General features: G+C 27.3%; 2 protein-coding genes across 2 annotated transcripts; both read right to left on the reverse strand.

Annotated features, from left to right (window-relative positions):
* Positions 1-97: 97 nt before the first annotated feature.
* On the reverse strand, positions 98-1,045 carry OCT59_017328 (uncharacterized protein; the record flags this gene model as incomplete). The annotated part of the gene is made up of 5 exons (XM_066137420.1): positions 98-435; positions 542-626; positions 697-792; positions 858-947; positions 1,022-1,045. 5 exons carry the CDS (start codon positions 1,043-1,045, stop codon positions 98-100), a joined length of 633 nt encoding a protein of 210 aa, XP_066004008.1.
* A 10,725-nt stretch (positions 1,046-11,770) lies between these two features.
* OCT59_017329 (uncharacterized protein) lies at positions 11,771-15,331 on the reverse strand (the record flags this gene model as incomplete). The annotated part of the gene is made up of 10 exons (XM_066137421.1): positions 11,771-12,041; positions 12,157-12,223; positions 12,285-12,641; positions 12,755-12,845; positions 12,909-13,336; positions 13,426-13,507; positions 13,584-13,736; positions 13,822-13,992; positions 14,057-14,725; positions 14,795-15,331. 10 exons carry the CDS (start codon positions 15,329-15,331, stop codon positions 11,771-11,773), a joined length of 2,826 nt encoding a protein of 941 aa, XP_066004009.1.
* Between the last annotated feature and the right edge of the window lie 2,585 nt (positions 15,332-17,916).

Genomic DNA, 17,916 nt, shown 5'->3' on the forward strand with positions numbered 1-17,916 from the left:
TATCATAACAAGATTTATTGAACTAATTAAGTCAAAACTATGTATGATTCGTTTTATACAAGAACGAAGAAATTGTCATCTCCGAGATCAAGTTTATTTATTTACTTGATTTTGCTTTTCTTCCTCTTTTTTTGGGGACATTATTTTGATTTTCTTTGTCATTTACACGTTGTTTCCGGACCCTTTTTGGAGGATCACTTTGAACTTTTTCATTAGTACGTGGTTCTGGAGGCCGGACCTGAACTTGTTCATCAGTACGTGGTTCTGGAGGCCGGATCTGAACTTGTTCATCAGAAGGCTCAACTGGAGGCCGGATCTGAACTTGTTCATCAGAAGGCTCAACTGGAGAAGGAGGATCTTGTTGTGCTTGAGGAGATGGTGGAGGACGGTCCTGTAATGCTGGAGAATTTTGTGGTGGAACTCTTAAATTATTTTCTAATTCATTTTTTTTTTTTCAGATAATAGCCTATTATAAATAAAATGAAATAATTAATTTCTACTATAAACCAACTAGGTATAAATAAAGTTATTATTAACTTACGTTTATTTTGTATAGTACTAACAAGCATCTCCTTTACAGCCCAATCGGCTGCGGTTATAGGGAAGTCAGGAGCCTTTTTTTTAAACTATAATATAATAATTTTTAGTATACTTCAAAAAAAAAAGAAATGACGAAAATTAAAATTTAATATTTACAGAACGAACTATTTGTGCAGTTATTGTATGCTTTTGACTCCTATAATCGGCGGTAAAATCTACATTCTTTTCGTAGAGACATTCTCGCATTATCTCCTATTACAAAAATTTACTATTAAAAAACAATTTTTATCTTTTATTAAAAATTAATAAATAGTTACCAAATAAGCAAGCCAGCGTTGCTTTTCATTTTTTAATCCTAACGCATCTTGTAAATTATATTTAGACGTAGGCTTATATATGGGCCTGAGCTATAATATAGTAATAAAGTAAGAATTTTTGATTATAGATTATTAAAAATATTTTTATATTTTTACTCTTATACCTCAGTTTCGGGTGTTTGTTCCATTTTCTTAAATTTTTTTAAAAAAATGCGTAAAGAAATGAAGAATCACTAAAGATAGCATGTATTTATACTTTATACTTAAACGTGACGCGACTGACGCGTTGTTTATTTTTATTTTTTATTGATCGCGAAATACCATTTATAGTTGTTCGACACCATTTTCTGATTTTCTGTCCTGATGGTCTGACAAAGTGCCTCTCCAAAAACTGACTCATTACCCCTGTGAATAATATATTACGACTCGTTTATGCATCAAAGCCCAGCTCGAGGACACTAAGGAGACCAGTATCAAACATGTCTAATAACCGATATAACTTTATTTTAGGTTCTGACTGATTGAGAGCCTTGCGAACAATTGGTGAGAGGGAGTTACCTTTAAATATAACTTTTGCATTTCACTGTAGTGTTGGTGTCATAAAGAAAAAAATATCATGAAAATTATATTATGAAATTATTAATGAAAGATTATTACAAGTATTAGGACTACATTCTTGTCAGTATTAACACGGTTAAATTAACTTCATTGATAATAATACATAAAATATAATGATTCAATTTATCGGTCATCAGTACGAGCGTTGCTCATAACACAATCTCTTAATACAATTAGTATGGCTTTGTATGAACCGTTGCTCATAATAGGCTTTGAACAATTATTATGGCTTTTATATGAACCGTTGCTCATAATAGGCTTTGAACAATTAGTATGGCTTTGTGTGAACCATTGCTCATAATACAATCAGTATAATTATTACGAATATTGTCATTATTATATCATCTCTAATAACGATACACAATCTTGTAACACAACCTCTAACTTTAATGCGTAAATTTAATACAATCATGTAATACAAACTATGTGATTGTTTATAAAAATAGATCGTTACATAAATTCTATCACGTTTCAAAATGCCATTTCTTTGTTCTTGTCGTATTTGTAAAATAAATTCTAAAGATGGTAACGGAAAGTGGTTGTCTACTAGAAAAACTTTTAAAAAACATCAAAAAAGAGAAAAAGCAAATATTGAAAAAATTAATGAATCTGAAGCAGAAAGCGGATCAGAAACAAAAAGCGATAGTGAATCAATTTCAAGTTGTAACGCAGCTGAAAAAAGAAAGTTCGAAGACGATGAATCGGATAAATCAGATACAAGTTCAGAAAGCAATGTTTCAAATAACGATCATGTTCCTGTAATTTTAAAAGACATACCAAAAAGGTAATTAATTAATTGTTTTATAAAAAAAGTAAATTTTACTTTTATTAAACATTATTGTTATAATAATACTTTAATAATCATCAAAATCATGTTAATTGCAGATCAGAAGATTATGATGATGACGATAGCGATGAGCCATTTCTTGACAACGAAGATTATAATAATGGTAATCCAATTCCTAATAACGAAGATTACGATAAGAATAGTGATAGGCAAAGTCTTGATAATAAAGATTGTGATGAAGAAGATGATAAAGGAGACATAGAAACTGAAAGTGATTGTTCACAAACAAGTGCATATATTTCTGAAGAGAATGATGAATTAACAGATGATGATAAAGAATTTGAGGAATCTGAAATGACAAACATAAACGATGGTACAGTTAATACTATGTTTATTGATTTTAATTTTGATAGAATAATAATATTTATTTATTTTAGATGAATTGATTCAAGGTTTACGTCTTTTACATACAAAAGTACTCCATTCAATATCTGACATCGCATTCAACAAAATACTTGATAATGTTAATTCTAATTTAACAATCTATAAGTTGAAAAAAAAATCAATAGCATAGTTCCTTTTGAACCTCATAGATACGATACTTGCAAAAACAGTTGTATTGCATTTACATCATCATATGAAAATTTAGCCAGTTGCCCTATTTGTGGTGAAAACAGATTTGATGATAATGGCAAACCTGTAAATACAACATTTTTTTTTTCGGTAAAAGAACGCCTAATAATTCAATACAAGAATAAAGAAAGAGCCGAAGAATTACAATATAGAAGTAATTATTCCCAAAACAAAGGAGAGGAGGAAATATATGCTGATATCTTTGATGGATTGTGAGTATAATTTAATTACTAAAGTAAATTTTTTTTTAAAAAAAAGGCCATTAAAATATGTTTCTTTCAATAGGTTATATAAGGATTTATTACAAAGGGGTTTTTTTAAAGATGAACGGGATATCGCACTATCTGGGACATGTGATGGATATCAGATCTTTGAACAACGAACCGATGATTGTTGGGTCATCTTATTAATAAATAATAATCTTCATCCTTCTATTCGTGTAAAAAAAGAAAATCTACTGGTAACAATGATAATACCAGGTCCCCGTTCGCCAAAGAATTTTAATTCTTTTTTATGCCCTCTTATAAAAGAATTACAAGAACTCGAAGGTATAGCTAATTTTAATATCTAATAAAAATGTATTTTTTCTATAATTGAAATTTTATTTTGTTAAATATTATAGAAGGAGTTCAATGTATAGATGGACGAACAAATGAACCTTTTATTTTACGCGCACATTTATTAACATGGACGGGGGATGTTCCAGCGTTAAGCAAAAGCTTAAACCTCTCTGGACACAATTCGTATAAAGGTTGTCGTTTTTGTATGATAAAAGGGACTTGTCACCCATCAAATAAACACATATACTATCCATCATCTGCTCTTTGCAATATAAGAAATCATGATGACACGATCAATATGGGAAAATTAATTGAAGAAGAAACGAATAAAGATCGAAAAGATGAAATGATCAGAGAAACAGGTATGATTTTCTTGAGAAAAAAGTAAAAGTATACTTACATCTCTGTATTAATTATTATTACTTTACTATACAGGAATTAAAGGGTCCAGTGAATTGTTAAAATTACAAACATTATTATTTCCATGGTCTTTCCCAACAGATATAATGCATTTATTCTTCGAGAATGTGGCACCGTCAATGTATGCACATTGGAGTGGAAAATTTTTTTATAACAATCTATTATTGTCTAGTGATTATGAGTTATCAAAATCACAGTGGGAAAGTATTGGCATACAAATGGAAAAAGTAAAAAAAGATATGCCTATTGAAATTGGTCGCCCTCCACGTGACATATTTAAATATCATAATGGTTACAAAGCGGTAGAATGGAGAAATTGGATAATTTTATTTTCATTACCATTACTAAAGGTGTATCTGGATAAAAGGTATTTTAATAAAAAGTAAAAAGTTAAATTAATACATTTTTAAATTTTTTTAACTAATCAAAAAGTAAATTTTACTTTTCGTTACATAATAGGCATCTTCAAGGATGGGCAAACTTTGTGAAGGCTGTAAAGCTTTGTTTAGAACCTGAAATATCTGAAGAACAAATTGATGATGTACAAATTTTGCTTAAAAAATTTTCAGATTATTATGAAAGGTAATGATTTCTGTCTTATAATTTATAATTGTATAATAATTAAAATAATGATTAATTATTTTAGAGAGTATTATCAGAACAATGGCCAACGTTTAGCAGCATGTAAGATAAGTTTCCATTACCTCTTACATGTAGCAGATTCTATTAAATATTGTGGCCCTAGTTGGACCCATTGGCAGTTTCCTATGGAAAGGGTGTGTGGTATATTACAACCACTCATTAAATCAAAGATCAAGCCATATAGCAACCTTGCAAATATGCTTACTTTGTTACAGCAATTTTATATGTTACCATTTTTTTCTATCTCAAAAGCTATTTTCAAAGAAAAACCGCTAAAACAATGGAGTAAGGAACGGGTCTTTAGTACTGAAGGGTATGACGAAGAATTTTATTCCCCTTCTACTCAATATTCTCTGCTAAGCCAAGAACACAAACATCTGATTAAATTTTACGAAGGATCAAGCAATATAAATCGTAATGATTTAGAAATGGTAATATAAAGCTTTATTTTATTTAATTTTAAATTCATCATTACAATAACAAAATAATTTCGTTTTTTAGGAGGTTAATAATTATGGTGTAAGATATGGAAGATTAAGAACTTCAGATGGACAATATATTAGTAGCTGTTGTATAAAAAGAAATAATAAAATTGCAAGAAATAATTATTGTGCTCAGGTAAAATTTATAATCTTTGATTACTATCATTGCTATTTTTTTGATATAATTTTGATTTAATTTTGATTTTATATTTTATTTATAAATATTTTAGATAAGACGCACAATAGATAAACTTGCCCACAGACCCAATGCGCCTCCTCAACTCGTTATTGTAGATATATATGGAATCGTAAATTATTATCTTGTCCATGAATTAAACCATCAGGTTTACATGTTAGCCTATGTACAATTAACATCAAAAATTGTAGAAGATGAATATGGATGTAAACATTTTACTCAATTCAGATCAAAAGAATTTATCGATGTAAGATGTTTAGATCATTGTATAGGTTTTGCTAAAATAGATAATAGATATTATATAATTGATAAAGAAAATGCATTTGATGACTCTAATTGGGAAAATATTGGGCATTGATTTCTTGCAGCAGTTCGCACTTATAATAAAACTTTTTATGTTCTAGTAAAAAACCCGATAATTAAGAATATTTGTTGTATATTGATTAATTTCTAAAAATAGCTAAACACGAATAAGATTATCCCATTAACTTTATTTGTATCTAAAAATAGTTAAACACGGATAAGCGATGATGAAATAGATGAAATAGCTATTATAAGCAAAACATTTCACTGTTTTTTTATTTTACCTTTTCTCTTTTCTGATAAAATATTGGTAACAAGTCTATGTTATTCTGGTAATAAGTCTATATTATTTATAAACTTACTGACGAAAAATATTTTACCAGGAATAAAGGATACAAGATACAAAACCTTGAATTTCTGGAATTAGAAAGTTTTAATTAACCCTACTTAGAAGAGAAGCTGACTATATTACAGGGAAAGACGGTATGAATACATAAATTTTCCACCACAATATCAATTATCCAATAGTTAGTTACTGTCGAAATTAATATTAACTGATTCTTTTATTTTTTCTATTTTAATGTAGCCGTGTCAGGTGTTAACTGTAGAGTGTAGACGTGTATAAGTATTTTTTTACTTAAAAATTATGTTTATTAACAGGTATGCATCAAACTTTATTGTATTGGATTTAAAATTAAATAATTAAATTACTAATATACCTTTTTTCCCTCTTTAACAAGTACATTAAATTAAATAGGTCCGTGTCGAGGTGTTAATTGTAGACGTGTATAAGTATTTTTTACTTAAAAATTATGTTTATTAAACAGGTATGCATCAAACTTTATTGTATTGGATTTAAAATTAAATAACTAAATTACTAATATAACTTTTTCCCCTCTTTAACAAGTACATTAAATTAAATAGGTCCGTGTCGAGGTGTTAATTGTAGACGTGTATAAGTATTTTTTACTTAAAAATTATGTTTATTAAACAGGTATGCATCAAACTTTATTGTATTGGATTTAAAATTAAATAACTAAATTACTAATATAACTTTTTCCCCTCTTTAATAAGTACATTAAATTAAATGGGTCTCGAGTTATTGTGTAATGGGTATGAAAAATAAGTTTTCCTAACTGTATCTTCTTTTCTTTATTTATTTTATTCTTTATTTAAAACATTTTACTTTACTATAGAAATTATTTGTATCATTGGTTATTAGCATAGCCTTTAAAATGTACACGAATTATTATTGAAATATAATCAAACCATATCGATATTGTATTTATATACTAAAAATATCATTATTATCAAATGTAAAAATGTAATTAAAATAATCTTTAATGCAAGTAAAAATGTATGCTATTTTTAATTAAAAGATACATAAAATATTATTTTATTTGAACTAAATTGACCTTTAAAACTACTAAAAATATATGTTATTTCTAATTGAAATATTATTAAAATATATGCAAAATACAATTGAATCATATTTATAATACACTGAAAATGGGCTTTAAATATACTTAAATATATATAATAACACGAAATAAAATTATCCTGAAATTAAGTAGAAATTAATGACATAAAATTTGCACTGAAAATATACTTAAAGAGGCAAAATTTAAGGGTGTTTTATGAGCTTTTTACATATTAAATACAGTATATTTAAACATAATTTAAGCATTATTTATGGATATAAATATCTTACATAAAATATGCTAAAATTATATTTAATTTATACTTATAATATACATGATTATATAGTTAAATATTCTTAAAATTCAGTATATTTTCAGTATATTTTCAGTATATTTTCAGTATGCGAATTTTCTTACTGGGAATAACTCATAATTTAAAATATAAACAAATATTATATTTTTTTTACATATATTTCAAAGTATAGTTTGAGCATTTTGGCTGAAGTAAATCTTATTCTTTTAATTAAAAGTAGTTTAGTAAGTTTAAAACTGTTAAGATCATAAAAGTACAGTTAATATTTTTGGAATTATTTACATTTTTTATATTATACAGTAGTATTAAGTTACAAATTTTTTTACCTTCAGAGCGTATTTTGAGATCTTTAGCCAAAGTAAATCAACTTCTATATTAATTGTAAGTTGTTCGGCAGGTTAAAATCTACTTGGATATTAATTTTCACGAAGGTACAGTTAATACTTGATGAGTTATTTACAATTTTCACAACAGTACTTATTCACGAATTTTATTTTTTTTATTTTGTCACTTCAGAGCGTATTTTGAGCACTTTAGTCAAAGTAAATCGACTTCTTTTATTAATTGAAAGTTGTTCAGCAGGTCAAAATCTACTTGGATATTAATTTTTACGAAGGTACAGTTAATACTTGATGAGTTATTCACGATTTTCACAACGGTACTCATTTACGAATTTTATTTTTTCCATTTTGTTACTTCGGAGCGTATTTTGAGCACTTTAGCCAAAGTAAATCGACTTCTTTTATTAATTAAAAATTGTTCAGCAGCTTAGAATCTACTTGAATATTTATTTTAATGAAGGCACAGTTAATATTTGTGGAGTTATTAATTTTTTATAATTGTGCGCATTACATTGAATTACAAGTAAATTTATATTCTTAATGTATTTTGTTTAAAATTTAATTATTTAAGATTAGTTTTTTATTTAATATTGCTTAATAAAATATTTTTTAAAATTTAATTCAATATTACAATATAATTATTTATAAAAATATATATTTCATAATGTATATACAATTTTTTTGTATAGTGAAAAAACTGAAAAATGTGGTTAAGAATTGGTAATATGGCTGTAAAAAGTCACAAATCAGACAAATATAGCTAAAATCAGCCAATTTTTATTTATTTGACGTGTGATAGGGTAAGTTTTTCTACACTTTAAAGCATCAAACAATACTAGTATCTGCTAATATGTACTACCCAAAAACTCACTGATGTAAAATCACAATTATTAAAAAATTTACAAGAATTTTTGTCAATACTGTTTAATTTTTAAGTTCAAAGTCCGATTAGGACCCCGGATATCTCCAAAACAGGTCATAAGTCACACTTTCGGTTTAACAAAGCTGCGCTTGAATTTTATTAATTTTTGCCACAAGTTACTTTAGAGAATACCAGGTATTCAAAAAAGAACTGCAACAAAGTGCAGAACTAATCTAATACAAGAACAATAATCTTCCTAGAAAAATACATAAAAAGAAATGCAAGATTATAAACCCAACACCCTCTCTATATAAATAACTATGGCTACCCCCCGAATTATATCTCAAACCCGGTAGAATCGACTATGCTATACATACCCAGCGAGACCCCTTGCTACATTTAAAGATCAAAGAATCCCATTGCCAAATACCATTAGCGCTATTAAAAATACACAAAATTCAATTTCCCCTATTTAACTACATACTATGAATAACAAACCTATTTCACAAAGACCTCCGGGAACTTTTTAGTGTCGTGCAGTCCAGCCGATGGGGAACTTTTTAGTGTCGTGCAATCCCCGAAGGGACACCCACCTCATTGCGAACAATCCCAAACGGAGGACACCCACCTCATTGCGAACGATCCTTCGACCTAAGATCTACCTAGATAAGTCAATCCAATGATAGTCCAACATGTGACCACCATGATCAGCATACTACAAAAACTGCAGTACCTAACCTGTCACCCCCCTTATCACCCGAGTGATGATCGATTTTGAAAATTGTAACACCAAACTACCATGACGATCAAATTTTCCAGTATCCCCCCACCCCCAAAGAAAATAAGGTTACACTGAAAAAAGCGACCAAGAAAAACAAAAAGCAAAAAATAAAAACATAAACCTCAGGAAAACTCGAAGTGCAATGAGAAAAACCTGAGTAAAATTCACCAAACATACACCTCAACTCCATCTCCTTATTTTAGAAGACTAACTCCCCAGTTAACAACATCAACTAGCAAGAAATACGTTGGTCAGAAGCTCCTTCCAAGAAATACCGGTCCGGCCTGCGAACCACTTACGCCAGTTAGACTTTAAAGGCGTAGGAACCAAGACGCACTACTTTTCAACCTTTCAGAAAGCCCAGGGGAACGTTCGTATGGAACTGCCATCTTACAGTATTATTGGTAACTCCAAGACTCATGATAACGGTCCTAACTCAATATAAGCCATAAGGAGTTCAGGCGAAACTAAAGATTCCGTCAGTAATAACTTCATATAACGTCGAAAAGTCCTTTTACTATCACTCAAGGCAAAAAATCCTCATATTTTTCATCCATAACTTCATGGGAAAAAATGGGCAGAGCCCAACGGGAGAGAAAGTACGATGATCACTAAGTCACACTTTCGGCAGATTGGCCCATTTTTCGAGAACAAAAAAATCGTTTTTTGTAAATATCTCGGCATCCAGTAGTCCAATTTTGATGAACTTTTTTTTAAATTGTAGAGCTAAATGAGGGCTACAAAATAAAAAAAAGTTCATTAAAATTGAATTACTGGATGCTGAGATATTTACAAAAAATGATTTTTTGAGTTTCAGCAAAAAGGGGTGTTTTTGGCCAAAAGTCCATTATGACCTTTATATTAGATATCTGGGGTCCTGTCCGATTAATACTAAATTCAAAACTCAATTATAAATCATTTTTATAAATTATAATTTAAAAATTAAGCAGTATTAAGGAAAATTCTCATGAATTTTTAATTCTAATTTAACTAATTTAGTATTAAGGTTTTAATTTAAAAATTAAGCAGTATCAAGAAAAATTCTTGCGAATTTTTCTTAATACTGCTTAATTCTAATTTAACTAATTTAGTATTAAGGCTTTAATTTAAAAATTAAGCAGTATCAAGAAAAATTCTTGCGAATTTTTCTTAATACTGCTTATATTTGCCAATTCGTGAAATTAGCCAAACATAAAGATTTGCACATTTTAACAAGAATTATGTTTCACAAGCTTAAATTGTATGTGTTACATAATCAGATGATCTAAATCTATCAAAAATAAAAAAAAATTTTTTAACGTTTATTCAAAAATAACAATGGCAACTACTTTCTTTTTCAATCACTTTTCAATCACTTTTCAATCACTTTTCAATCAGATTTTTGTTAGGTGACTTAGAAAAGTTTATAGGCATATATAGCAGGTTTTTTTTAATCAGTAAGTAAGAAAACAAATATTAATAATTTTTATTAATAAGAAAAATCTTTTTTCATTTATTTTTAACCTTATTTCCTTCTTTTTTTTAGTAAAAATATATACAAAATAAAAATGTGAGTTATGATTTAGAGTTTTTGAGATATTTTTTTTTGTTTTTTACTATACTAATTTTATTTTACTTGTTAATTACTTTTTAAAATTGATTTTATTAATTTATTCAATTTAAAACAGAAATGGCAAATAAAAACTTGTTAAGTAAAGTAAAAAGAGCCCAATAATACCTGTAAAGATCATCTTTTGGTAAGAATTATAATTTTAAAAATTTTTGTGTCAGAGTTTTATTCAATTAACAAAATCATTAATATCTTGGCGTACATGTATGCTAAACACATATATTTATATTCATATGAAAGCCCAGAATCTACTCTACCTGAACAAAAAAAGATTATTCAAATCGAATTACTAGATGTGAAGATATTAACGATCAAAGTCAAAGGTTAAAAATAAATCTATTGAACGTAATTATTCAGCAACTTGTGATCCAATTCATGTGATATTTGGTTTATGGATAGCTCTTGATTACCTCTTTCTAATGAATATATAATTCATTCGTCTAGCACACATACACGTTAAGTTATTCAACATTTTGTCATGACAATTATATTTAAATTTTTTAATTTTAAGGGACCGATCGCGACTCAATAGGTGAAATTTATTAATTACGATTTACGCAAATCTTTACCGAAAATGGCTAAAACTCCTATTTTACCGGATCGTCGTCTCATCATGTGATATAATATGCAAATTTTAAATACAGTAATTAATAATGTCGATCCTAACTAAGCCACTTGAAGAGTTTGAAGTCGCCAGAGTTCCACGTCTTCGATTTTACTATGGAAGAACGTAAGATTCCGACCATATATTTTCGGCTATTTCAAGCTTTAAATAAATTATTTTTGAGCAATTTTAACCAAAATCGGTTAGTTTTAGATTTTTTTTTTGGGTTTAACCCGATATATAGTTTATTTAGGCATCGTTCCTTTATTTTATTTTTTTTTAAAACATACTGAGCGGTGTTTAATCATAAACATTTACTTTCTACCAGTTTATTTATTATATTATAGTGCGTTATTTACCATATTTTCTGTAGCTTGTTCCTTGAACGTTCGTGCATAAGCTGAGATCCAATTTTGTATTGTTGTTATCTTAGGAATGTCTTCAGCTTTCAATTCACCAGATTCAACAAATGTCAGCAGTTCATTATACATATCCTTTGCTGACATCTTATCCTTTTGATTAAGATTTCCATTCAAAAAAAAACTTTTCAACAACTCCTTTACCTGCTTTGTCATTCTTTTTCCCTTTCCTTTTCCTCCTACTTTTTGATTGCTTTTTAGCGCCCATCCCATAGGAAATTGAAAATTATGTCAACAGAACTAATTCAATACAAATCATGTAGGTTTATAATTTGAATTATGTTTGTTTAAGTTTCACATCTATTTACCTTACATCTTCTAATTCACCATCACCATTATTATTATTATCCATGAATTCTGGTATGCTAGGTGTATCTATATATAGAAAATTATTAGTCAAATGTTATGATGAAAAAATTTTATTTCAATCAATCACCTAACAGAGGAATTGTCCAAGTTAATTCAGGTTCAGTTTGTTCAGAAATCTTTGGATAGGGACGAATAATTGGTTTGGTGCATAGTTTGGCAATTGCAGCAGGAGAAAAATTATTCCATGGACCAAAATGTGGAAGTGATCGGGCACATACATAACCTGTCATTTCGCCAGAAATTGGCCATTTCCAGTAAAACAAATTTGAAATACCTTTTATAGTTTTGACATTGGGCTTTGAATTTTGTTCTTTTTTGCTAATATTATATATTTTTTCATCTTCAGGTTCAAATTGACTTCGATTTGGTTCTAAATTTGCCAGTGATGTACCAGCTAAATGTTTAGCTGCTTCCACTATATCTTCTCCATCACGAATATCATATCCAATCCGAATATATCATTTGATTGAATGGGAAATCTAAAAAGAAAAGGTAATTTTAATATGAAATTTATTGCAATGACTATAACAATAATACTTACTGCAGCATGATGTGAATCAATAGTTGTTTTAGCTTCGCCTGGTTCAAGAAATTGCCAATCACGAACCTCAATTTGATACCACTCATTCTAATGTGCAACTATAGCCATAAGTTCTGATGAATGGTAATGTGCCCCATTATCTGAAATTACTCTAATCCACTTTGGTTTATGTTTTATTGTTTCAAAAACAGCTTCAAATGAGGAGGCTGTAAACCAAGCATCCTGTTTGGTATCAGTTGACCAGTGATCGTAGACCCTTACATCTAACTCTTTGCAATCTTTTTTTTTTGTAAAAACCAGAATTGTATGAAGAGTCCATCTATGTTTTCCAAAAAATTCTGCTTTAGTTTCCCGAGCAGATCTTGACAAAATTCTCATCTTATAATCAACAATAAATAATGCACCATTCTCATCAAGACTGGCCAACGTAGCTTTAAATTGAGCATTCAAGTATATCTTTCGTGTTGTATGGGCTAAAAAATATTGCAAGTGTTCCTTTATTTCGTCTAAAGAAGCAACTTGATCCTCCATTATATGTAGGTGCATAAATTCAAAAAATTCAAAAAATTTATCACATTCTGAAAGCACCGTGAAGTATGTTTTTCAGAACACTTTCCAAAAGCATATGGCAAACAATGGGAAATACAGGGATTATGTATTGTTGTACCATCAGCATTAACCACTAATTCTCTTTCATAACCACGACGCAGATGACGCTTTAAATCATCAATTTTTCGCAATACATTATCCTAAAGATATTTAGAAAAGGTAAATTATAATATAATCAAACTAAATAATTTATTTATCAAAATAGATTCCACTTACTAATTGCTCCTTTTGCAAAAATGTATTGCGTGCAATAGCTGTTAAAGATTCAAATGGAGTATAGCCATATTTATTACAAGTAAGACAAAGTCCACCCATAGCATCCCGATATTTAATGTTACTACAGTTTGCTAATCGGCCCATAAATGATGTCTTTTTCATACCGTTAGGAAAGGTTTCTTCAAATTTTTTCCACAATTTGATTTTTTGATAATATTGGGGATCCATTTTTATCCACCTGGTAGGAACTTTGTGCAACTACACTTCGATCCTGAAAAAAAACTAGAAATTGTCTTTCTTTAATTTCAGACATCCGTTTAACAATTCTTTTTGGCTTTATTAGGCTTGGTGCACCTGGTCCATTAAGTCTTGCATGTTTTCGTGCAGAATTAATTATATCACTTCCTATCTGTAATAATTTAGATTTTTTAAGATTTATTTTATAATGAATTCAATATGAATTTTATCTTTACCTTAAACTTTTCTTTGAGTTTTTTGTATGTAAAATTTTCGGCAATTATTGAAAGAATCCTAACATTTCCATCAATTCCTCTTTTATTTGTTTCTAAAGTTTTTTGTAAACTTTTCCAAAATGTTTCACTTTCATTATCAGGTTGAGAAAAAGATTTATTTTCTATTACTAATAACATTCCTGATTCAAAGAGTTTTGCTAGATTTTCCCTATCAGATGAAGGATCTGGTGCTTTTGTCCAAAATTCAATCAAATGCCGTTTTTTCATAAATGGTGTAATATTTGTACAACCAGAAGCGCAAAACATTGCTCGCCATGCACCTAATTCTTTTTCTTGAAATTGATAATTTTTTGGATAAATCTGATATAAAATTGTAGGAAATTGAATTATTGTATTAGTTTGATCGTACCAGTTTGTGAATAATTTTGACCAACTTGAAAATGTGTTGGCAATTTTACGTTTTTTTATATTTTGTTCGAATATAAGATTCAATATATCAATGTTTTTCCAATTATCACTCGTACAAGTAATTAAATTTTTACTCTTTTCTAATTTATTCAATTCTGTCAATATTTGTTGAATGTTATAATCAGTAATTCCAAATAAAGTCGCACTATCATATTTTTTAAGAATACCGATAGTTTCCCAAATTTTATTAGGTGTAGTATCCTTATTATGATATAATTTTATACCTTCGTTATAAATATCTAAACTGCATTCATCTTCTATAGATTATACAAAAAGTGAACGTTTATCTGCATATTTTGTTATAAGTGTAGAAAGATATCCAGGACCAGCACCATAATATCCTTCACAAGATGAAACACCAATTTTACTAACTACAGTTAATATCTGATCTAAGCGAATAAATATTGGAATAAATGAAATATCAGCTACTAACTCATGAACAATTGCTTCATTATCAAATCCCATTACAGCTAATCCTGAATACTTTGTTTTATTACTAAAAATTTGGCTATACGTGTTATTAATAGCTGCAGTAGCTATTAGTTGAGTTCCGGAATCTTTACCATCACAAATACAACGAAAATATGGGTTATGTGTTTGCTCATCATTAAGAACTGTTATTGCAAAGTTCTTACCGTTAAGACAACAATTAACAGACATAAATAGTCGATAAGGTATTGGATTTATGCAGTTTTCGTTAAATTTGCACGGTTCCCACCAATTTCGTGCATATATTCCATAATGCAAGTCTTTTGAAATAATTCCTTTAGCTAAAAGAGTTACTATATACTGTTTTTTTTTGCTCATTGTAGAAGTTTTTATAACAAAGAAACCGAAATTCCAAAAAAAGTTTTTTTATTAATAACGAAACCTGTAAAATTAATTATAGATTGTCGATCATTTTATCCTATCGAGTTCCGATCTGTCACTTAATGATATTATTAAAAAAAATCAAAAAATAATATAATCAAATCAATTTTATTTATATCAGCGGTGTGAATCTATCATTTTCATGTAACTTGTATTTGCATTTTCTTAATAAAGTTAGTTTTTTGAATATAAAAACTTAATTCCATAAATCAGCCCATATGTTAATTCTAATTTAACTAATTTAGTAGTATTAAGGCTTTAATTTAAAAATTAAGCAGTATCAAGGAAAATTCTTGCGAATTTTTCTTAATACTGCTTAATTCTAATTTAACTAATTTAATATTAAGGCTTTAATTTAAAAATTAAAATTAAATTTCTTTTTTTTTACTAACCTTTTATTATTTCTTTTTTATATTTAAAATAATGATAATATTACTAATTAAATTTCTTTTTTTTTACTAACCTTTTATTATTTCTTTTTTATATTTAAAATAATGATAATATTACTAATTAAATTTCTTTTTTTTTACTAACCTTTTATTATTCCTTTTTTATATTTAAAATAATGATAATATTACTAATTAAATTTCTTTTTTTTTTGTTTATATTTTGCTAATATTATTTTTTTTACAAATAGTATATTATTTTATACTAGTTTTTTATTTATATTATTTATAAAAAAATATTTGTATATTTAATATTATTTAATAAAAATTTTATTGATTATAAATGCATTTTAAATTCTGTTTGCAAATATAAAATATACAATTTAATTGAATAATATATACTATTTATCAGTACAAAATATGCAGTTTAAACTGGAAAAAAGTACTGTTTATCAGTATAAAATATATGGTTTATCCTGGAAAAGTATACTGTTCGCAATATAAAATATAAAACAATATACTGTTTATTGGTATAAAACATACGGTTTTTCTACTGTTTACAAGTATAAAACATACGGGTGAAACTGGAAAAATATACTGTATGCAAACCATATATATGATACGGTGTGCAAAATACCGAATATATACAGTATGTGAAAATACTGTAATTATACGGTAATTATACTATAAATATACTGTTCGCAAAATACGAAAATACAGTATACTAACTGTATATATATTTTTTATAGGGCATGACAATATTCTTTTCCACTCAGTATAAGGCAAATTAAAGAATCTGTGAAAAAATCAAGTTGCAGCACAAATAATAGAATTTTTAATTACTATTAATTTCTAATCAAAGTAGGCAAATATAATTAAAATAAGATTAAAAAGGGTATAGCTAATATTAAATATATTGTCTTATATTTTATTAATAGAACTGAATATTACAGTTTCTAATAAAATGCTAAATAATCATATTTACAATATAATAAGAAAAGTACATACTTATTTAAATTTCATCTACTTTTAGATAATGAAGAATGGGATATACTATTAATAGATTTGAATATGAGAAACTTCATATACCAATAGGAATTAAAAATATACAGGAAAGATAAAGAATTTATTATAAAAAAGCAGTATTTTTGTCAATTTATAGCACAAATATAACAGTTAGTTAATCAAGACACTTCTAATACAGTCACAATGTCACATATCAACAGATTTGTAACGTCAATAAAAGCCCAGTAAAAGAAAAATTCTAAAATAATTTATTTTGTTAATAGATCTTATACAAAAAGTATTTTATTTAAAGAATTATTATATAATGAATAAAATGCTTTTAAATTCAGAAAATTTTCTAGAATATAATGAAATATATTTAGAAAATGCATAGGCATTTAGAATGTCAAAAAAACCTCTATCCATAAATAATAGAAAAAAAGAATTCATCTATATATAGTAGGATAATACATTAACATTTGAATGGATTAATAAAAAACATTAAATAGATAAGAAACATACTAAAAATTAACTGATTTCTTTTAATTAACAGCCTTAGCCCTTACTCCCATCTGATTGAAATCTGATTGGCTAAAAAAATTTTTATTATTAAATATTATATAGAATAATTAGTATTATATAGTGTTCTGAAAAAAATCTGATCTGATTTATATCTGCAGATCCGATCCGAGATAAATCAGATTGGATCATATATTTTATGATTTATGATCTGATCTGAATAAAAAAAATCAGATCTAATTCAAAGCGAATTGAATTAAATTAGCAATTTATTTAAATCAAATCAAATCAGATTAGATTTAAGCAGATCTGAATCAGATTTGAATTAGATCAAATCTAATTTGATCAATAAAGTTGAAAATATTGCAAAATATTTTTATAGTTAAGTTAATAATTAAAAAATGTTGGGTTAAAAAATGGTTCACAACATTTTTTATTAAAATAATTAAAAACTGTTGCGAAATAGTTTTTATTTGTTAAATTAAAAATAAAAAAATGTTTCATAATATTTTTTTATTAAAACGATTAAAAACTGTTGTGAAATAGTTTTTTATTCGTTAAATTGAAATAAAAAATAGTTTACAATATTTTTTATTCAAATTATTAAAAATC

The sequence above is a fragment of the Rhizophagus irregularis genome, chromosome 26 (genome assembly GCF_026210795.1).
Source record: "Rhizophagus irregularis chromosome 26, complete sequence".
Lineage (NCBI taxonomy): Eukaryota > Fungi > Glomeromycota > Glomeromycetes > Glomerales > Glomeraceae > Rhizophagus > Rhizophagus irregularis.